This window comes from Equus caballus, chromosome 9 (genome assembly GCF_041296265.1).
Source record: "Equus caballus isolate H_3958 breed thoroughbred chromosome 9, TB-T2T, whole genome shotgun sequence".
In the NCBI taxonomy this organism is placed as follows: domain Eukaryota; kingdom Metazoa; phylum Chordata; class Mammalia; order Perissodactyla; family Equidae; genus Equus; species Equus caballus.
Genome location: NC_091692.1, coordinates 51,569,741 through 51,592,840, shown reverse-complemented (window position 1 = coordinate 51,592,840; position 23,100 = coordinate 51,569,741). Strand labels below are relative to the sequence as shown.

The following is a 23,100-nucleotide window of genomic DNA, read 5'->3' as shown; positions in this document are numbered from 1 at the left end:
GAGTGAACAACAAAAATTTCAGAAAGCACCCACAGAAAAGACAAAAACATGAAAAAACCTGAATCCAAATAATACAGAGTTCATGCTTCAGTTGCTTAAACTTCACCTGAATAAAGGTTGGTTGTAATTGTTAGAAAATAAAAATATTTTGCAGTGTTTCAGGTTCCAACAATAGTATTTCAGATTGGCAAGAAGAGACCACAAACTCACATGCACATACATACGCACATATATGTGGAGTAAGATTGATTAAATTTCTGATTTAATTAACCAATGATTCGGAACATGGGGTGGCCCCACAGAGCAGAAGCAGATGCATCCTTCTCTGGTCTTGTCCCCGTGGTGACACTTGATGCATGACTATGCATTCAGCAACACTAAATCTCCTGACCTCAGAGTCATGATTTTTCTTTAGCACCCGTTCGATTATTAGCATCTTCCTGAATTTTGGCTAAACACTCAACTGATTCTTATTCATTATATCCATATTCATTATATCCATAGAGCTCATTCCCTTACTTGCTTCAGATCTCCAATCAAATTTTACCTTCTCAGACCCAGACTACCCTATATGAAAAGTATTCTCATCATTCTCTATCTCCAGAATCCTATTTTACTTCTCTTCAAAGTACATATCACCATATCATTTCTCTATTCTTTTCTTGCTTGCCTCCCTTGCCCGATTAGAATGTAAACTTTCTGAAAGCAGATGCCCTGTAAGTTTTGTTCACTGCTATATTCTTAGATCAGAGTACAGTGTCCCATAGATAGTAGCCCCTCAGTAAATATTTGTTTAATACATGAATAGACGGGGAAACAACAATTTGGAAGAAGAGAATCAGTTGTATTTTAGATATGTTGAAGTTGAGGAGCTTGGAAATGCGTTAAAAATGAAGAAAGACGAGGAGGAGGAGGAGGACACAGAGGAGGAGGGGGAGGGGGAGACGGAGGAGGAAGAGGAGGAGGAGATTCAGGAGCTAAACACCCAAGTGTGATAAATAAATGTAAATAAAACTGGTGGGAGTAGACAGTTCCTTCAGGTAAAAAAATTAAGTGCTAAGAGAGAAGAAAATGGGACTGAGTAGAGAATCTCATAGAATACTTGTTATTGAAAAAGGGTATAGAAGAGAATTAAATTAAAGGTATGGGGAATAGGCTATCAGAGAATAATAATAAGGCATATAATTCCAAGATGCAGAAGCTCGTCAATTGAGCCCAGACCTGCAGGGAAGACCAAGCAGATGAGGACCAGGTGGACTGGTACGAAGTCACTGGCGACCTCTGGAAGACCAGTTTTGGAATAGTGGGACAGGAACCAGGTCTTAGTACCTTGAGATATGAAGAGAATGGGGTGAAAAGGTGGAGACAGAGGGTCAAGATTCTCTTTTTATGTCACCTGAGCTTCAAGGGTACCTGAAATATTTGTTGAATAAATAAATGAATGAATGGATACAATTTTTCTCCCCAGAACCAAGATGGCACATAAATTGTGGCTGAGGTCATGGGATTAAAATGGTAAACAAGACACTCTTTTCAACAGCATAGTTTGTATAAAAACATTTCCCTAATCAAAATCAATTTTCTGAATGGTTTTCCATTAATAAACATGCACAGTTTATTCCTGTAACTCCTTTTTAATGAGCTCCTATGATTTTCATTTGCACTTTGTTTTTTATTTTTGTTTGAAATGCATTCCTGTTTAATGGAGCCTGCAGAAAGTTAACTTGAGGCCCCATCTCTCAGTGGGGCCTGACTCGTATTCTTTGGAATTGAGGACCTCTTGGCTGTGCTCCACTGAGTTAGCTTCCCAGGTATGCCAGAGACAACGCTGACGTAGAAAGGAGTGTGTCCTGAAGTGAATTAATAAAAGGTCTACTTAAGAAAGTAACATGATAATAGAATATATGGAAGATAAAAATCCACTCAGCTTTCCACCAGAAGGACAACCAAACAGTTACATCAGTAAATATATTTCTAGTGAGGTTTAAATATAAAATTATGATTAAATTTCTTGCTTTTCTGAACCCAGAGCAAATTTGTCTTAGTCTATCCCTGTGGTTCTCAAATGAGAGTGTGCTTTGAAACCACCTGGAAGAGTTGTTAAAACACAGATTGCTGGGCTGCGCTTCCCTAGTTTCTGTCTGGGGTGGGGCCAGATAATTTGCATTTCTAACAAGCTCTTCAGCAATGAGGATGCTGCTGGACAGAACCACACTTCCAAAAACCACTGGTCTGTGCAAACTATACTACGCATTTTCATAATTTCTTTCCCTACTTTTCTGCTGTCCTTCAGAGAAAATGAGCCAAATTCTCATTTCAACACTACTGTCCTGGCTTCTGTCAGTTTCTCTTGTGGAAAACAAAAAATTTAAAGCTTTAAAAGAAGGAACAAAGTGAGGTTAGGAGTAACCAACCCTGGGTTTCCAATCTGCTACTCATTTTTAAGTGGAATGAAGGTTTTATCTTAGTCAATAAGATGTTAGTGCCTCTTGGAAATAAGAGCACAATGGGGGCTGGCCCCAGGGCATAGTTCGAGTACACCAATCCCAGGTGTGGATCTACACACTGCTCATCAAGCACGGCATCCCACATACAAAATAGAGGAAGATTGGCACAGACGTTAGCTCAGGATCAATCTCACTTACCAAAAAAAAAAAAAAGGAAAGAAAGGAGAGCACAACTGAAATCACACAAATGTGACAGAACTGTCTAGCGCTAAAATGCTGTTCTCTTTCAACTGCAAAACATTCATAAAATAAGTCTTGTCCCCATCAAAGTCTCTTTAATACTAGAAAAAGAAGGTAGTGGTCATAAAATGACAGGAAAAAATAACACTCACTTGCCACACAGATCTTTATTTTCCAATTTTTATTTTGTTTTTAAGTCAAAGAAGAAACAGTACACCTAGAGTCAAAACAATCTAAAGATAGATTGCAGTGCTTGTATTGGGATCTTTACAACTAAATTATTTTTTTTCCTTTGCTTAATGTACTGACAAAAAGAAGAGACACAATATGGTATCATAAGTAGGGCATAATTTGACTGTGTGCAGAGCTGACAGGGCAAGTCATATGAGGCTCTAAATGAGCTTCTCACCTACTCTCCACTTGAGCAATTCCAAATACGTTAGGGCCACGTTGATTAAAACATTTGTAAGAACAAATTAATATTCGAAGAGGTACAAGCTGTAGATTTCTGCTTATCTTCCAGTTCTAAAAAGCAAAGATTAAAAATAAAGTTAAGACAGTGCTCAATAAATATTTTTAAATAAAATACATATTACTTTATGAGGGCTCAAATAAATAAAATCAGAAATGAAAGAGGAGAAATTACAACTGACACCTCAGAAATACTAAAGATTATAAGAGAATACTATGAAAAGCCATATGCCAACAAATTGGATAATCTAGAAGAAATGGATAAATTCTTAGAATTATAAAACCTTCCAAAAATGAATCAAGAAGAAATAAAGAATTTGAATAGACCAATCACCAACAAGGAGATCAAAACAGTAATCAAAAGCCTCCCAAAAATGAAAATCCAGGACCAGATGGCTTCCTTGGTGAATTCTACCAAACATTCAAAGAAGACTTAATACTCGTCCTTCTCAAATTCTTGCAAAAAATTGAAGAGGCGGGGAAGCTTCCTAACTCATTCTAAGAAGCCAACATTATCCTGATACCAAAACCAGACAAGGACAACACAAAAAAGAAAGTTATAGATCAATATCACTGATGAACATCAATATCCTCAACAAAATACTAGCAAACTGAATACAACAATACATTAAAAAGATCATACTTCATGATCAAGAGGGTTTCATTCCAGGGATGCAGGGATGGTTCAACATCCACACATCAATCAACGTGACACACCACATTAACAAAATGAAGAATAAAAATCATAGGATCATCTCAATAGATGCAGAGAAAGCATTTGACAAGATACAGGATCCATTTATGAAAAAAACTGAATAAAACTGGTATAGAAGGGAAGTACCTCAACATAATAAAGGCCATATATGACAAACCCACAGCTAATATCACTCTCAATGGAGAAAAACTGAAAGCTATCCCTCTAAGAACAGGAACCAGACAAGGATGCCCACTTTCACCACTCTTATTTAACACAGTATTGGAAGTCCTAGCCAGAGCAATCAGCAAAAAAGGAATAAAAGGGATCCAAATTGGAAAGGAAGAAGTGAAACTGTCACTATTTGCAGATGACATGATTTTCTATATAGAAAACCCTAAAGAACCCACTAAAAAACTTTTAGAAATAAGAAACGAATACAGTCAAGTTGCAGGATACAAAATTAACATACAAAAATCAGTTGTATTTCTACACACTAACAGCGAAGTAGCAGAAAGAGAAATTAAGAATACAATCCCATTTAGAATTGAAATAAAAAGAATAAAATACCTAAGAATAAATTTAACCAAAGAGGTGAAAGATCTGTACACTGAAAACTATAAAACATTGTTGAAAGAAATTGAAGACACAAAGAAATGGAAAGATATTCTGTGCTGTTGGATTAGAAGAACTGACATGGTTAAAAGGCCCATACAGGGGCCGGCCCAGTGGCACAGCAGTTAAGTTCACACGTTCCACTTCTCGGCAGCCCGGGGTTCACTGGTTTGGATCCCGGGTGTGGACACGGCACCGCTTGGCATGCCATGCTGTGGCAGGCATCCCACATATAAAGTAGAGGAAGATGGGCATGGATGTTAGCTCAGGGCCAGGCTTCCTCAGCAAAAAAAGAGGAGGACCGGCAGTAGTTAGCTCAGGGCTAATCTTCCTCAAAAAAAGAAAGAAAAAGGAAAAAAAGGTCCACACATCCTAAAGCAATCTACAGATTCAATGCAATCCTTATTAAAGTTCCAACAACATTTTTCACAGAAATAGAACAAAGAATGTTAAAATTTCTAGGGAACAACGAAAGACTCTGAATAGCCAAAGGAATCCTTAGGAAAAGGAACAAAGCTGGAAGTATCACACCCCCTGATTTCAAAATATACTACAAAGCCATAGTAACCAAAACAGCATGGTACTGGCACAGAAACAGACACACAGATCAATGGAATGGAGTCGAGAGCCCAGATATAAAACCACACATCTATGGACGGCTAATTTTCGACAAGGGAACCAAGAATATACAATGGAGAAAGGAAAGTCTTTTCAATAAACAGTGTTGGGAAAACTGGACAGCCACATGCAAAAGAATGAAACTAGCCCACTACTTACATCATACACAAAAAGTAACTAAAAATGGATTAAAGGCTTGAGTGTAAGACCTGGAACCATTAAAATTCCAGAAGAAAACATAGACAGTATGCTCTTCAACAGTGGTTTTAGCAGCATATTTTCAAGTACCATGTCTGACCGGGCAAGGGAAACAATAGGAAAACATAAACAAATGGGACTACATAAAACTAAAAAGCTTTTGCAGAGCAAAGGAAACCAGCAACAAAATGAAAAGACAACCTAATAACTGGGAGAAGATATTTGAAAACCATATACCTGATAAGGGGTTAATATCCAAAATATGTAAAGAACTCATACATCTCAACAACAAAAATAACAACCCAATTAAAAAATGGGCAAAAGATGGGCCAGCCCTGCGGCTGAGTGGTTAAGTCTGCATGCTCCGCTTTGGCGGTCCAGGATTTCACCTGTTTGGATCCTGGGCGTAGACCTAGCACTGCTCATCAAGCCATTCTGAGGCAGCGCCCCACACAGCAGACCTAGAAGGACCTACAGCTAGAATATACAACTATGTACTGGGGGGCTTTGTGGAGAAGGAAAAAAAAGAAAGATTGGCAACTGACGTTAGCTCAGGGCCAATCTTAAAAAAAAAAAATGGGCAAGAGATCTGAACAGACATTTCTCCAAAGAAGATATACAGATGGCCAACAGGCACATGAAAAGATGCTCAACATCATTAACTATCACGGAAATGCAAATCAAAACTACAATGGGTTATCACCATCAGAATGGCTATAATTAACAAGACAGGAAACAATAAGTGTTGGAGAGGATGTGGATGGAAGGGAGCCCTCATAACACTGGTGGTGGGAGTACAAACTGGTGCAGCCACTATGGAAAACAGTATGCAGACTCTTCAAAAAATTAAAAATAGAAATACCATATGATCCAGCTATTCCACTGATGGGTATTCATCCAAAGAACATGAAAACACAAATGCATAAAGATACATGCACCCCTATGTTCATTGCCGCATGATTCACAATAGTGAAGAGTTGGAAGCAACCTAGGTGCCCATCAAGGGATGGATGGATAAAGATGTGGTATATATACATAATGGAATACTACTCAGCCATAAGAAATGATGACATCTAGCAGTTTGTGACTACATGAATGGAACTTGAGGGCACTATGTTAAGTGAAATAAGTCAGAGGGAGAAAGTCAAATACCATATGATGTCACTCATAAATAGAAGATAAAAACAACAACAAACGAACACACAGAGACAGAGATTGGATTGGTGGTTACCAGAGGGGAAGGTGGGAGGGAGGAGGGGCAAAGGGTTCGTTAGGCACATGTGTGTGGCGATGGATTGTAACTAGCCTTTGGGTGGTGAACAAGTCATCTACACAGAAATCGAAATACATAACGATGTACACCTGAAATTTATGTAATGTTATAAACCACTGTTACCACAATCAAAAATAAAAAATCAAACAACAAAAACAAACAAAAAATCCATGAATGAAAGCACTAATGAACTGTTTACCTTTACAAAAAAAAAATTAGCTTTCTCAGAGATTCCAGAACATTGACTTCTAAAGGACACATTACTCCATTTGTGCTTGATTTGATCTTTTCCCACACACAAATAAACAAACTTAACTAGCTAAAAAAGATAGATTCAACACTAAACAAAATTCAAATAATAAAGGATTATTATTTATGCTTTTATCCAAACATATTATATTGTCTAGCCAGAAAGTGTTTGAGATGAAGATAAAAAATGGTGCAGAACCTACACAAATCTGACTTCTGTCCTACAGAAGTTGATCAATCAGCAGACATTTATTGAAGTCTCCAGTGAACATCTTCATTTAACCTGTCCAGCATCCATTTCCGATGTAAATTTATCTTCCTAATACTCTTTATTCACTGTCTATGATGTTCATTAAGATCTTCTCTGGCTTGGTTTCAAGCAAATTTTCAATATATGACAAGTTTTTGTACTTCAAATATCTCTGATGTCACTTCTCAATGCGCAAAATAGGCAGTCAAAAACCTTGTTAGCTAACTTAGTGTACATGTCCTGACCACTAATGCCGGATATAATGGCAACCTCAAAAGCTTACCATTTGCATGCTTTGTAAACAACTTCCGAAGTCAACAAAACTCTCAGTGAGAGAATCCAAAACAGAGTCACACAACTAGTAGTTTAACTGGTTGATAATGCTGCTTAGTTTTATCATGAACCCATTGGGTCATTGCCATCAAAATCTACAGTGAGAGATTTCATTACTGTTCTGTTCACTCTTCCAGAAAAGAACTTTGTGGGACCATTTAAAGGTTCAACCATCTAAGCACAGTATTAAACCATCCTTGAGAGAATAATAGCCTTTCAACCCTAGTGATAAATCAGTGGGGAGCCAAATCATATGTTATATCACATTCATCCACCTCCAACAGTGATTATTAAGTGCTCAGAGGATACATGGCACTATTCTAATGACAAAATATTTTGGATGAAGGTGGAAAATGGTACAGAACCCCTACAAACCTGACTTCTTTCCTAAAAGGAAGTTTAGTTGATCAATCAGCAAACATTTAGCGAAACCTCCAATGGGCATCTTGTTTTTGCCTGCCCAGCATCCATTTCCCACTCTGCTGGCACAAAAGCCCACCTTTTCCTTTGGGGAACCACCCTTTCTCTGATTTCAGTGCATATATTATGGGAAGGAGAGGTCAACTGATCCCACATCCTGGCTCAAGACGTAGCCACATAACTCAGGCCCTGCACAAGACCCAAGAGAGTCTAATAAAGCCAATGAGCATCAGTCCCAGAGCTATCCCAGGATCTACTGCCAGAGGGAAGCTCTCCCTCTACTGCCAGAGGGCACAATTTAGGGAGCTCCTACCTGGAAGCAAAACCAAGACAAAGGAAAGCAGAGACAACACAGGGAAGGACAGATTTCTGATGACAAATTTGGGTACCTGATCCAACAAGACTAAATATTCAGCCAGACTCATCCCCGGGCATTCTTCACTACTTGAGTTAATGTATGAGTTAGGTTTCTTCAACTTGCAACCAAGAATTCTGACAAATTACAAGCAACCTAAAACCTGCATGACATTAGGCAAAGTGCCAAGGACACAAAGATATGCAACAAACAGTCCCTGCCTCTAAGAATCTTTTTAGCATCTAGTTGGAAAGATAAGACACAAACACAAAAAATAACTAGAAACATAAGGCTCAACCCAATGATAGTTTCGATATGAGTGCAGAGAAGGGAGACACCATCATAGGGTGCATAGTAAGCAAGATTTCACAATAAAAGAACATGGTGAGGTGGGTCTTGAAAGATGACTAGGATGTGGCTGCCTGGGGAGGACACGAAAGGACATTCAGAAAGGGTGAACTATGAGAGCAAAAATTCAAGAATGTGCATATTATGTTGGGGAAACATTACAGTATAAACAATAAATGGACCATAAAATGTTGAATCATGGACATCAGCAATACATACATTAGTCCAGAGGTAAAAATAATTCATAAATGGTTTTCTAATGATAGACACATTATGTATAGTGTTTTAAATCTACTCTTTATGAGATCATATCGATTAATCAGATTATAATGTCTAAGTGTTGAAATTGTGCTTGGAGAACTAGTGACAAAAGTCAAAAGCTAAATGAGGTCTTTTCCATTTCCATATAGTAGACAACCTTCTCATCCAACCAGTTATATTCCTGCCCACAACATCTCATCTGGAACTAAAAGGCTATCAAAATAAACCATGTTACATACATTTCACTCAGCTCCTGTTTAAGAAACTAGGAGAAAGAGTAGAGCCATGAGCCAAGAGCAGGAGGTTACCAAAAAATACACACAAACCAAGAACAAGTGGAGCCATAGAGTTACTCAGTTTGCTTTGTCCAGTTTCCCCATGAGGTGAAAAGTTTACACTAGAAGCTATCAAAGGTATTTTCTATTTCTACTGTGCTTTTAGCCATTTCCCTTGTGTCATTAAGAAACTATATGGGCAGAATTTGAGTTGGCTCTTGTTGCAGGCAAGAATGCAAAGTGTCTGTGTCCATCTTTTGCCTTCTTGGGGGTATTATTTTTTAATCGGAGTAAAACACTTGAACTTTTTAGGAACTTATTTTACTAAAAGCCATTATCAGTTTTGTATTGAATATGGAACCTTGCTTGTATTTATTCTCTAGCTTAATAATTACAATTATATATCAGATAATAATTATAATTATATATCAGAAATACTGATATAATATTTCTCAGAGCTATGAATTGTTTCCTGGAAATTTTACTGAGAAAAATGGACTCAACATAATTCCTCGGTAACATACTTTTCCATCTAGTGTCATTGGACTCAGCAATGTTTGCAGGAAAAAAGGAAGTCTCTAATACGTTACCCCTTGATTTCCATTTAAATTTCTATTTCCGCTTGTGGTATCAGTATGACATTTCTCCATCTGAATGAGCATGTTACAAAGGAATAGTGACACACCCTCTTACAGAGGACATCTCTCCACAAACCTCAATTAACAAAACCTCACAATTCTGTCAAAGATAATCACTGCTTTGGTCATTGTTTACAGATAGAAATTGAAACACTGAAAGATCCTTTTTGTCAAGCCAAAGTCAAAAGAGGAAAAGAAGTTGGTCTATCATTAGACATGCTTTTATTTTGAAAGTATACCTTTTAACAAAAAGTTTTAAAATGTGAAATGTTATACCAAATTCTAAGTTTTCAATCTTTACTATTGACAGTGAAATGCATTATTGCCTAAAGCAAATAAACATATGATTATATCCCCTCCCTATTTTAGGGAAAAGTAGTTTTGCACATCAAGTTTAAATATGCAAGTTTACTAAGTTATATATTTGTTGAATGGTAGAATTGAGAAATTTTTTTAAAAATAACTCAAAATATGCCTCAGTGACAATCACTGCCATATTTTAGACTTTGAGAAATCAAAAATTATCAAAATATATATTTATATTACACAGTATAAAGTAAAGCTTTGGATAAGGTTTCAATATTACATGAAGCACAAAGAATAGGAAAAAAGAGCAAAATGGTTTCCTGTTTTCTTGGGAAAAGGTGTTATGGTAGGCATGACCGCGGTCCCCCAAAGATGTCCATGTCCTAATCCCTGGAAGCTGTGAATGTGTATATCACCTTAAATGGCCAAAGGGACTTTGCAGATGTGACTAAGTTAAGGATCTTGAGATAGACTGGTTATCCTAGATTATCCACAGGGACCCAATTTCATCACAAGGATTGTTAAAAGTGGAAGAGGGAGGAAGAAGAGAGGTCCAAGTGATGCTATATGAGAAGGACTAGATGTGCGGATGCTGGCTTTGAGAATGGAGGAAGGACCACGAGCCAAGGAATGTGAGTGGCCTCCAAAAGCTGAGAAAATTAAGAAAATGACTTTTCCCGTAGAGCCTCCAAAAAGGAATACAGCCATGGTGACACCTTGATTTTAGCTCAGGGAGACCCATGTTGGACTTCTGACCTACTAAACTGTAATAAATTTTTGTTGTTAAGATATCAAGTTTATGGCAATTTGTGACAGCAGCAATAGAAAACTAATACTGGTATCATGTTCCAAATTAACAAGACCATGAAAAGCATGACTATGACAGCCCCTCTCCCTGTTATGGAATCAAGGCACTTTGGAGCTAGAAGGGACTTTGGGTCTAATCCATTAATTGTCCACATAAGGAAACTAATCCAGATACAGTGAGAAGGAAGGTGACATTCCTTAGGCCTCATAGTTCAAGGCAGAGACAGGAATAGAATCTAAGTTCACTAAATTCTATATCAGTATTAGTCATAGTATGCTTCCCAGCTTCTTTCACCAATGTACGATTTTGATTATAGTTTAATAATAATTTGCAGAACTATTTGGAAGAATGAAAGTTGTTGGAAAGTGCACATTTTCAAATAATGCATAGAAAGATATTGCTTTGCTGTTCTTATCTGTCTCCAACTGATGGCTAAACATATTCACTTGAATTATCTTTGCATCACTTGAAACTCAATATGTCTAAAATGAAGCTTGGGGTCTTGTCTCCCAAATCAGCTCCCTCTGGAATTTTCTGATTTTCTCCTTCACCCACCTCTGAGGTTTCTGATATCCAATCACTCAATAAGTTCTATCTTCCTTCCTACCTCATAGTGCTTCCTTTCCTTATACCTATATCTTATACCTTATGTCCACAGTAGGCAACCACTCTAATTGGTGGTTTCTTTTTTTCAGTGTCTCTTTTCTTCAACCTCCACTAACCCAGCACAGTACTGTCAAATGATTCCTTCTAAAATATATCTTTCTTTATATCATTGACTTGTCCCCATATATTTAGTAGGACTCCATTTCTTAACAGGATCAAGTTTAAACTCCTTATTTTATCCTTTGACAAGTCCATAGAATTTGACCCCAACTTTTTTAATAATTTCTCCTCCTCCCACTCCAATCCACAAACAAGCTTAATTGATTCACTGCCCTATGAACATGATTCATTCTCCTCCATATCATTCTCTTCTCTTAAAATAACCTCTCTCTTTCCTTCTCCATGTACCTGAATTGTACCTATGTTGAGGCCCTGTACAAGTTCTAGCACCTTTCTGGGCACTTCCCAGGTCAGACAACCTATGGTGATCTCACCTTCTACTTTGAAGCTCTCAAGCAATTGGTCTCCACCACTCGTTTGACATTTAGTTTATATTGCTAATGTTTTTTACATCTTCAGATTTTAAACTCAGCTTGTGCATTTAAACCATTTGTAACAAAATAGGCTCCCTACTTATTTGCATTGTACTTGGCACCCAGAGTTTCCTGCTTAAAGTAGACTGTCAAATATTTATGGAGTGACAAAATAATTTTTTTTATTAAGGTTATGAAAGTTAACATTCTTGTGAAATTACAGTTGTACATCCTTATTAGTCATGTTGTAGGTATACCACTTCACCCCTAGTGCCCTCCCCCCACCCCCTTCTCCCCTGGCAACCACCGATCAGTTCTCTTTGTCCATATGTTAACTACCACCTATGAGTGGAGTCATACAGAGTTCGTCTTTCTCTGTCTGGCTTATTTCACTCAACATAATACCCTCAAGGTCTATCCATGTTGTTGTGAATGGGACAACTTTGTCCTTTTTATGGCTGAGTAGTATTCCATTGTACATATATACCACATCTTCTTTATCCAATCATCAGTTGCTGGGCACTTAGGTTGGTTCCATGACTTGGCTATTGTGAATAATGCTGCAATGAACATAGAGGTGCATGGAACTTTTGGAATTGCTGATTTCAGGTTCTTAGGATAGATATCCAGTAGTGGGATGGCTGGGTCATAAGGTATTTCTATTCTTAACTTTTTGAGGAATCTCCATACTGTTTTCCATAGTGGCTGCACCAGTTTGCATTCCCACCAACAGTATATGAGGGTTCCCTATTCTCCACAGCCTCTCAAATATTTTTCACTCTTGGTTTTGGATATTTTTGCCATTCTAACAGGTGTAAGGTGATATCTTAGTGTAGTTTTGATTTGCATTTCCCTGACGATTAGTGATGATGAGCATCTTTTCATGTGTCTATTGGCCATCCGTATATCTTCTTTGGAGAAATGTCTGTTCACGTCCCCTGCCCATTTTGTAATTGGGTTGTTTGATTTTTTATTGTTGAGTGGTGTGAGTTCTTCGTATATTATGGAGATTAACCCTTTGTTGGATAAATAACTTGTGAATATTTTTTCCCAATTAGTGTGCTGTTTTTTTTGTTTCAATCCTGTTTTCCCTTGCCTTGAAGAAGCTCTTTAGTCTGATGCAGTCCCATTTGTTTATTCTTTCTATTGTTCCCCTCATGTGAGGGGTTATGGTGTCCGAAAAGATTCTTTTGAAGCTGATGTCAAAGAGTGTACTGCTGATACTCTCTTCTAGAAGACTTATTGTTTCAGGCCTAATCTTTAGGTCTTTGATCCATTTTGAGTTTATTTTAGTAAATGGTGAAAAAGAATGGTTGATTTTCATTCTTTTACATGTGGCTGTCCAGTTTTCCCAGCACCATTTGTTGAAGAGACTTTCTTTCCTCCATTGCAGGCCCTCAGCTCCTTTGTCAAAGATTAGCTGTCCATAGATGTGTGGTTTTATTTCTGGGCTTTCAATTCTGTTCCATTGATCACGCAACTGTTTTTGTACCAGTACCATGCTGTTTTGATTACTGTAACTTTGTAGTATGTTTTGAAGTCAGGGATTGTGATACCTCCAGCTTTGTTCTTCTTTCTCAGGATTGCTTTAGCAATTCGGGGTCTTTTGTTGCCCCATATAAATTTTAGGATTCTTTGTTCAATTTATGTAAAGAATGACATTGGAATTCTGATTGGGATAGCATTGAATCTGTAGATTGCTTTAGGTAGTATGGACATTTTAACTATGTTTATTCTTCTAATCCATGTGCATGGAATGTCTTTCCATCTCTTTATGTCGTTGTCGATTTCTTTCACGAAGGTTTTGTAGTTTTCATTGTATAGATCTTTCACTTCCTTGGTTAAATTTATCCCAAGGTATTTTATTCTTTTTGTTGTGATCGTGAATGGGATTGAGTTCTTGAGATCTTTTTCTGTTAGTTCATTCTTAACATATAGAAATGCTACTGATTTATGTATGTTGATTTTATACCCTGCAACTTTGCTGTAGTTGTTGATTGTTTCTAATAGATTTCTATGGATTCTTTGGGGTTTTCTATATATAAGATCATGTCGTCTGCAAACAGCGAGAGTTTTACTTCTTTGTTGCCTATTTGGATTCCTTTTATTTCTTTTTCCTGCCAAATTGCTCTGGCCAAAACCTCCAGTACTATGTTGAATAAGAGTGGTGAAAGTGGGCACCCTTGTCTTGTCCCTGTTCTGAGAGGGATGGGTTTCAGTTTTTGTCCATTGAGTATGATGTTGGCTGTGGGTTTGTCATATATGGCCTTTATTATGTTGAGGTACTTTCTTTCTATACCTATTTTATTGAGGGTTTTTATCATAAATGGCTGTTGGATCTTGTCGAATGCTTTCTCTGCATCTATTGAGATGATCATGTGGTTTTTGTTTCTCATTTTCTTAATATAGTGAATCACACTGATTGACTTGCGGATGTTGAACCATCCCTGTGTCCCTGGTATAAATCCCACTTGATCATGGTGTATAATCTTTTTGATATATTGCTGTATTTGGTTTGCCAAAATTTTGTTGAGGATTTTTGCATCTATGTTCATCAGTGATATTGGCCTGTAGTTTTTCTTCTTTGTGTTGTTCTTGTCAGGTTTGGGGATCAGGGTGATGTTGGCTTCATAGAATGTATTAGGGAGTGCTCCATCTTCCTCTATTTTCTGGAATAGTTTGAGAAGGATAGGTATTAAATCTTCTTTGAATGTTTGGCAGAATTCTCCAGAGAAGCCATCTGGTTCTGGACTCTTATTTTTGGGGAGGTTTTTGATTACTGTTTCTATTCCTTTACTTGTGATTGGTCTATTCAGATTCTCTATTTCTTCCTGATTCAGTTTGGGTAGATTGTATGAGTCTAGGAATTTATCCATTTCTTCTAGGTTATTCAATTTGTTGGCATAGTTTTTCATAGTATTCTCTTAAGATCCTTTGTATTTCTCCAGTATCTGTTGTGATTTCTCCTCTCTTGTTTCTAATTTTATTTATTTGAGACTTCTCTCTCTTTTTTTTAGTGAGTCTAGCTAAGGGTTTGTCGATTTTGTTAATTTTTTTGAAGAACCAACTCTTTGTTTCACTGATCCTTTCTACTGTCTTTTTTGATTCAATATCACTTATTTCTGCTCTAATTTTTATTAGTTTCCTCCTTCTACTGACTTTGGGCTTTGTTTGTTCTTCTTTTTCTAATTCCGTTAGGTGTTGTTTGAGGTTGTTTATGTAAGATTTTTCTTGCTTATTGAGGTGAGCCTGTATTGCAATGAATTTCCCTCTTAGGACTGCCTTTGCTGTGTCCCAAATCATTTGGTACGGTGTGTTTTCATTTTCATTTGTCTCCAGATAATATTTGATTTCTTCTTTAATTTCTTCAATAATCCATTGTTTGTTCAGTAGCATGTTGTTTAGTCTCCACATTTTTGGCCCTTTCCCAGCTTTATTCTTGTAGTTGATTTCTAGTTTCATAGCATTATGATCAGAAAAGATGCTTGATATTATGTCAACCCTCTTGAACTTACTGATGCTTGCTTTGTTTCCCAAGATATGGTCTATCCTTGAGAATTTTCCATGCGCACTTGAGAAGAATGTGTAACCTGCTGTTTTTGGATGAACTGTCCTATATATATCTATTAGGTCCATCTGATCTAATTTTTCATTTAATTCTATAATTTCCTTGTTGATTTTCTGTCTGGATGATCTGTCCATTGGTGTTAATGGGGTGTTGAGGTCCCCTACTATTATTGTATTACTGTTGATGTTCCTTTTAGTTTTGTTAATAGTTTCTTTACGAATTTTGGTGCTTCTGTGTTAGGTGTGTATATATTTATAAGTGTATGCCATCTTGGTGGAGCGTCCCTTTTATCATTATATACTGCCCCTCTTTGTCTTTCTTTATCTGTTTTGCTGAAGTCTACTTTGTCTGATATAAGTATGGCAACACCTGCTTTCTTTTGTGCATTATTAGCTTGGAGCATTGTCTTCCATCCCTTCACCTTGAGTCTGTGTTTGTCTTTGGGGCTGAGGTGTGTTTCCTGGAGGCAGCATATTGTTGGATCTTGTTCTTTGATCCATCCTGCCACTCTCTGCCTTTTGATTGGAGAGTTCAATCCATTCACATTTAGAGTGATTATTGAAATGTGGGGGCCTACTGTTGCCATTTTATTGCTTGTTTTCCCGTTCTTTTGCATTTTGTCCTGATGGAGAGCTGCTACTTTGTGTTATTGTCCTTCTGCTTATCTCCTTTGTTCTGGATTTTGTAACCCCCTTCCTTTTTTTGATTTTTCAGGAATGAGGTTCTTCCTGAGCATTTCTTGAAGAGGAGGTTTTGTGGCGATGAACTCCCTTAACTTTTGTTTATCTGGGTAAGTTTTTATTTCTCCATTGTATTTGAAGGATATTTTTGCTGGGTAGAGTATTCTTGGTTGCAGGTTTTTGTCCTTCAGAGTTTTGAATATTTTATTCCAATCTCTTCTAGCCTGTAAGGTCTCTCCTGAGAAATCTGCTGATAGCCTTATGGGGTTTCCTTTGTAAGTTATTTTCTTCTGCCTGGCTGCCCTTAGTATTTTCTCTTTGTTGTTGACTTTGTTGTTTCACTACTATACGCCTTGCGGTTGGTCTTCTTGCATTAATAAAGTTTGAAGATATATTGGCTTCTGTCACATGAAGTTCCATCTCTCTTCCCATGTTTGGAAAGTTCTCAGCTATTATTTCTTTGAGCAGGCCTTCTGCACCCTTCTCCTTCTCTTCTCCCTCTGGTATACCTATAATCCTTATGTTGCATCTCCTAATTGAGTTGGAGTGACAAAATAATTTTAAAAATCCAAGTTGAATGTTCAGAATGGCAACTCCTCCATACCAGCAGTGATAAGCACTGGCAATAAGCACTACTCTAAAGTTAACTGCTTCATTTAGGAAGGGTAGCCATACATTCAGATTTTCCCAGGAGAGCACTGGTTTTCTAGTGTTTTTCCAGCTATTAATAATGTCCACTTTCAGTAGACCATTATCTTACACCATGCACAAAAATAAACGCAAAATGGATTAAAGACTTGAATCTAAGACCCGAAACCATGAAACTCCTAGAAAAAAACATAGGCAGCATGCTCTTTGACATCGGTCTGAGCAGCATATTTTCAAGTACCATATCTGACTGGGCAAGGGAAACAAAAGCAAAAATGAACAAATGGGACTACATCAAGCTAAAAAGCTTCTGCGCAACAAAGCAAACCATCAACAAAATGAAAAGACAACCTAACAATTGGGAGAAGATATTTGCAAACCATATATCAGATAAGGGGTTAATATCCAAAATATACTAAGAACTCATACATCTGAGCAACAAAAAAACCAATGACCCAATTTAAAAATGGGCAAAAGATCTGAACAGAGATTTCTCCAAAGAAGATATACGGATGGCCAAAAGGCATATGCAAAGATACTCAACATCATTAGCTATCAGTGAAATGCAAATCAAACTGCAATGAGGTATCACCTCACTCAAGTCCAAATGGCTATAATTAACAAGACAGGAAACAAGTGTTGGAGAAGATGTGGAGAGAAGGGAACCCTCATACACTGCTGGTGGGAGTGTAAACTGGTGCAGCCACTATGGAAAGCAGTATGGAGTATCCTCAGAAAATTAAGAATAGATCTACCATATGATCCTACTCTTCCACTGCTGGATATTTATCCAAATAACTTGAAAAACACAAATGCATAAATATACATGCACCCCTATGTTCCTTGCAGCATTATTCATAATAGCCAAGACTTGGAAGCAATCTAGGTGCCCATCAAGGGGCGAATGGATAAAGAAGATGTGGTATATATACATAATGGAATACTACTCAGCCATAAGAAATTATGAAATCCGGCCATTTGCGACAAGATGGATGAACCTTGAGGTATCATGCTAAGTGCAATAAAAGTCAGAGGGAGAAAGTCAAATACCGTACGATCTCACTCATGAGTAGAAGATGAAAGCAATGACAAACAGAAACAGAGATTGGATTGGTGGTTACCATAGGGAAAGCGGGGAGGGGGGAGGGCAAGAGGGGTGATTAGGCTCACATGTGTGGTGATGGACTATAATTAGTTTTTGGGTGGTGAACATGATGTAATCTACACAGAATTTGAAATATATTATGATGTACATCTGAAAGCTATATAATGTCATAATCCAATGTTACTGCAATAAAAAAAAATCATTGCCAAGACCAAAATATAAATAAATAATATTCACTTTCAATCTCAAAAGCATCTTGGCTTAGATGATACATTATATAGTCATTCCACCCTTAGGACAGTTTGGACTGTGGTAAGGGCAGAAACCCTTCTAAGAAAGAAAACCCTGCTCATGCTCCAGCCACTCATCTAGCTAAGCAGCATTCTCTCCTCTACAGGGCTATCCTGCTCTCCAACACCACCTCTGCATAATCAATGTCCTTTGAAGTTTATGTGGGAGATTCAAACATTTTGGTGATACATAGATGCAGATAAATGTATGGAAGTTGAATACAATTTAAGATTCTTTAGAAGAAAAAAATCGTAGATACTGAATACAACTGCAACTCTGCCCAGCAGTCTAAGAACAAACAGGAGAGTTTTCTAAAGGGAAAAGAGAATTCAATGGGTTTTCACAGCTTAGAAGTAATCAAGACACATTGTGTGAGTTCATTTATACTATAACTGTTTTGCTATTTTCTGAATTAAGATAATAAGGCCCATTCATATCATCTCAATTTTTCTGAACAATAAATACATATTACTTTCACGACTGTTTAGAATTAAAAATGTGATGCCTTCTGATCCTCTTAGTGCCTAATGTACATTAAATTGACTAACCACTGCATAAATGTTTTAAAACCTACATTCATTTTCACAGTTGACTGGCTGAAATGATCAGTTTCATAAATGAACATCAGTGGTATCTAAACAGTAATAAATTTTTACTGAAAAGTAAGATTGCGCTCTATTATTAATGAGTACAATTATTAAAGTTAATCCTACATAATGTTTCATTACTGGCAGCTTGTCATGAAAAAGGAATTAAGGCTTCAAATTTTCATTTATTTTCATAAAGCAATCCATGTTTTCACTCGTTTGTAGTGAAACCTACTCAATCTAATCTCTTTTGCGGGTAGTTTTAATTACATTACAACATTCAATATGGGGTTGAGAGTTCATGTTCCAAACTGTTCCCTCCCTAAACTCTTCAACTTTAAAGGAATCTGGGGAAATGTTAACTTCAACTAACATAACTATACCAAATGAAAACTATCAAATGCATATCTCGGGCACAAGAACACTCAAGTGTTTTGAAAGGATTTTACGAGACTATTTAGGTTCCTCTAAGTCACCAGTTCAAATGTGGCCCAAGTTGGTAGTAACTAAAAAGGACTAATTTTTGTTGCTGTTTCAAAGATTTATATCATTAGTAGTTAATACTTAAATATCAATTACATTGAAATTATTGATAATTCTGTAATTGCTAAGGACTAACTGAATTCGGATGGCGATGGCTATAACGTTTGGAAAAAGACAAAAGCATCTGGACAAATTACAGTAAAGCTTAGTATTTAAGATTGAGCAAAATTTTTCATCAGCTATTTTCCAATCCTCATCTTGCCATTTCATAAGGTAAACATGACATAATTCACATTCACCTGAATAGAAGCAATTACAATTGGATGTTTTATTGTTTCTAGTTGTTTTCTGTCAAGAATAAAGACACATTTGTCATCAACTATCTCCCTCCTTCAGCTATGTCTTCAGATGGCAAACTCCGTCAGAGACAGAAATTCTGTAAAGCACAACAGGGTAACCAGACGTTGGCATTATCAAATGGGTTCTCCTTTCATGCTAAGCTATTTATTCTCAATGTCAGCATACTCTATGTTTAGTTCCTGAAAAGATAATTAAAAAATTGAATTTTTTTTAATAGAAAGGGAGGCTTCTAGGCAAACTAGTCTTTGTATAATCTTTCATTACTTCAGTGGAAGAGTAGCATATAAAACTCTAAAGATATATAACATAAAAGTAACTGTTTACCAGTGTGGTTAATCTGATTATCACCTCTATGCATTTTCTGAACGTTTTCACTCTAGAAACAGGGAACTAAACTACCCCATTAAAATAGCATGTTTTGACTGCCAAACCTCTAGTAATGTATATTCCAATCTGAATTTAGTTTATCCAACTTTTAACAATTTTTAAATATCCTCACATTTGTGTAGCATAATTTATAAATTCATACTATATACTTATTCTAATTCCATTGTCACATACTTTTTTCACTGTCATATACTTACGAAATTTTACTTGTTTGGGCTATTTGGGGCTATTTTCTCTTAGTGCTTTGAAGAATTATACCAATTCTTTCTGGCGTCTGCTTTTAGTCCATTGTCATCTCTTTGTAAGTGATCTGTTTTCTTAAAATTTTTCCTTTAGCTCTTAGTAGCTTCTCTTTGGTAGTATGTAGTTTTACCAAAATGTGTCCAGATATGGATTTGTTATTATTTATTCTGCTTGGCACTCAATGTGTTTTTTCAACGTGAGGGATCATGTCTTTGTTAATATTTGAACATTTGCTGCCATTAGCAAGGATTCACACCTAGGTCTCTGGTTTATTTTTTTAACCATTATGTTTTTAACCCATGCTATATTCTTATACTACTCTATTGCTGTTTTTATAATGCACTTGGACATATTTAATTGACAAAAATGTATTCTTACTTCCCTCTTAACTTTCAACATGAAATTATGTAGCTATCAAATCTCTTTATTCTCCTAGTCTTTCTTCCACTCTATTTTTTTTCAGTGATGTTAACCTGCATGTGTGTATGTGTGTGTGTGCATGTGTCAAATCTTGTAAGAAAATTCTTCCATTTATCTGGCTGGAATACCAGTGGTTCTGTGTTCCACTCTGCAGGTCAAAAGAAGAAAAGCTTCATCTCTCTTCCACATTACAGTCTTTCAGATATATGAAGTCTGTTGTGAATACTTGTATCACCATCGTTCAAAATAAAAATGTGCATGCTATAATGCAGAAAAAAGAGACCTGAAGGTGGTACCAGGAGGTATAAACTAAAGTTCTAATTCTGTTATTTCATAGCTTTGAGACTTATGAACAAGCTACCTAACCTACTTAGTTGCCTTACCTGTGAATGGAGACAATGAAAACAAAATTAATATGAGGATCAGGGACTCATGTTATTCAAATATCACCTCCTCAGGAAAGTTTACCGTAAGTCTTCTGCTATAACTGAGTGTTTGTGTTCCCCCAAAATTTACATTTTGAAATCCTGAAGATTAACACGATGGTGTTAGGAGGTGGGGCCTTTGGGAGATGATCAGGTCATGAGGGCAGAGCCCTCATGGTCGGGATTAGTCTCCTTATAAAAGAGACCCCCACAGAGCTCCCTAGCATCTTCCACCTGTAAGGATACAATAAGAAGTCTGTGATCCAAAAGAGGGCCTTCATGCGACCATGCTGGCATCTTGACCTTACATTTCCAGCCCCCAGAACTGGGAGAAATAAATTTCTGTTGTTTATAAGCCACCCAGTCTGTGGTATTTCATTACAACAGCCTGAACAGCTTAAGACACTTCCTAAGTAGTTGTTGGTTCTGTCTGTGACTCCATAGCATGGATATATAATGCCTTACTATAATGCTTATAACAGTGTATTTTAATAAATAGTCTGTAATCTCCTTGATGGCATGGATTGTGTCTCATTTATCTTTGGATCCTGATAGCCCAGCCTAGGACCTTGCATAAAGTAAGTACCCATTAAAGGCACTGAAGGAAAAAAATATGAAAAAAATCCTTCATAAGTGGAAAAGCACTACCACTATCCACTTTACACTTGTTTAAAAACTTTCACATCTTCTCTTTTTGGCTTACTCAGTCTCTTAAGGTGATGGAACAGATGAGCCTCATCATTTGTAACCAAATTCTAGCCCTACTAATTCCTTAAAGTAGGTAGTACATAATCAAAACATTAAACTCTTCATCAACTGGTGTACAACACAAACTAATTTTAAGTTTCATCCTCTGCTGGCTCCTTTCCCAGCCTACCATCATGCTCATATTACACCATCCTCAAAAGTCTTTCCTTAAGCTTGTCTCACCCTCCGGCCAACATCCTATTACTCTCTTACCTCTTACCCTCTACATTTTGTAGAGATTAGTTAAGACTTGCTGGCTTCACTTCTGTGTTCCCATTCAAGCTTTGGATCAATGCAACCTGCTTCCAGCCCTCTCACTTAATGACGCAAAGGATACCATCTTCCTGCCACAACTTTCCAGCCAAGTTTTTTCTCATTAGCCCTGAATCTCTCAACTTGGCACCTTTAAATCAACTCATTCTTGAGCCCATATTGGAGTAGGAGAATAACCAAATTTTATCATTCCCATAGGGTGGAAGTGGTTGAAAGAAGACCAGCAGGCCTTGAACAAGAAGGCACAGGGTGCATGGATGGATAAGCAGAGATTGATGGGAAGTGGATGACACAGCAGACACCATCATGGAGATAATACCATATCTGAAATTTTGAAAGGTTGACCACATACCTCAGAGGATGCCCACACACAACAAAAGACATTGGCAGAACACATTGCTCCCACTTTCTAATATCTTGATGCTACTTAAGAGCTCCAAAAGCTGGATAACACAAGGTGGGGGGTGAGGGGGAAAGAACCCTGAATGATTGAGATTAAATCTGAAATGACCAAGAACATCCTGAAATTACCACATAAGCCTGGAATTAACTGGATTAAGTTTTCCAGTAGAATGGGAGCCCAAATAGAAGATAAATTCAGCAGAAGAAAAAGTAATAAAATTCTATTTCTTACATATCTGTGTATTATAGCTAGAAAATTTGTGCTCATTCTACCTGGTTTTGCCTCTCCCTCCCTGATTGCATTTTCTCATTCTCCTTTGCTGACTCTTGCTTTTGCCTACCCCTTTAATATGGTTGTCCTCAAAGGTTCTGTTCTTCTGGTCTTCTCACCTCACTGTTTAAGTCTCCTTGTGCAATCTTCATTCCCATGGCATCAAGTCTCACACTTACATAAACAATCCTTAAATCCACGTCACCAGCTACAATCTTTCTGTCAAAAAATAAATCTCATCTTGCTACTCCACTGCTTCAACAGCTGTAAGT

The 23,100-nt window shown here is 37.1% G+C and overlaps 1 protein-coding gene across 5 annotated transcripts in view; it reads right to left on the bottom strand.

Moving 5' to 3' along the window:
- Window positions 1-2,853: 2,853 nt before the first annotated feature.
- LRRC69 (leucine rich repeat containing 69) overlaps window positions 2,854-23,100 on the bottom strand; it is a 127,948-nt gene continuing 107,701 nt past the window's right edge. For all 5 annotated transcript variants that reach the window (XM_070222281.1, XM_070222280.1, XM_014728042.3 and 2 more), the window contains one exon: window positions 2,854-3,212. In XM_070222281.1, the coding sequence (XP_070078382.1) occupies window positions 3,093-3,212 (120 nt within the window). In that variant the 3' untranslated portion in view covers window positions 2,854-3,092. The remainder of the gene's footprint in view (window positions 3,213-23,100) is intronic.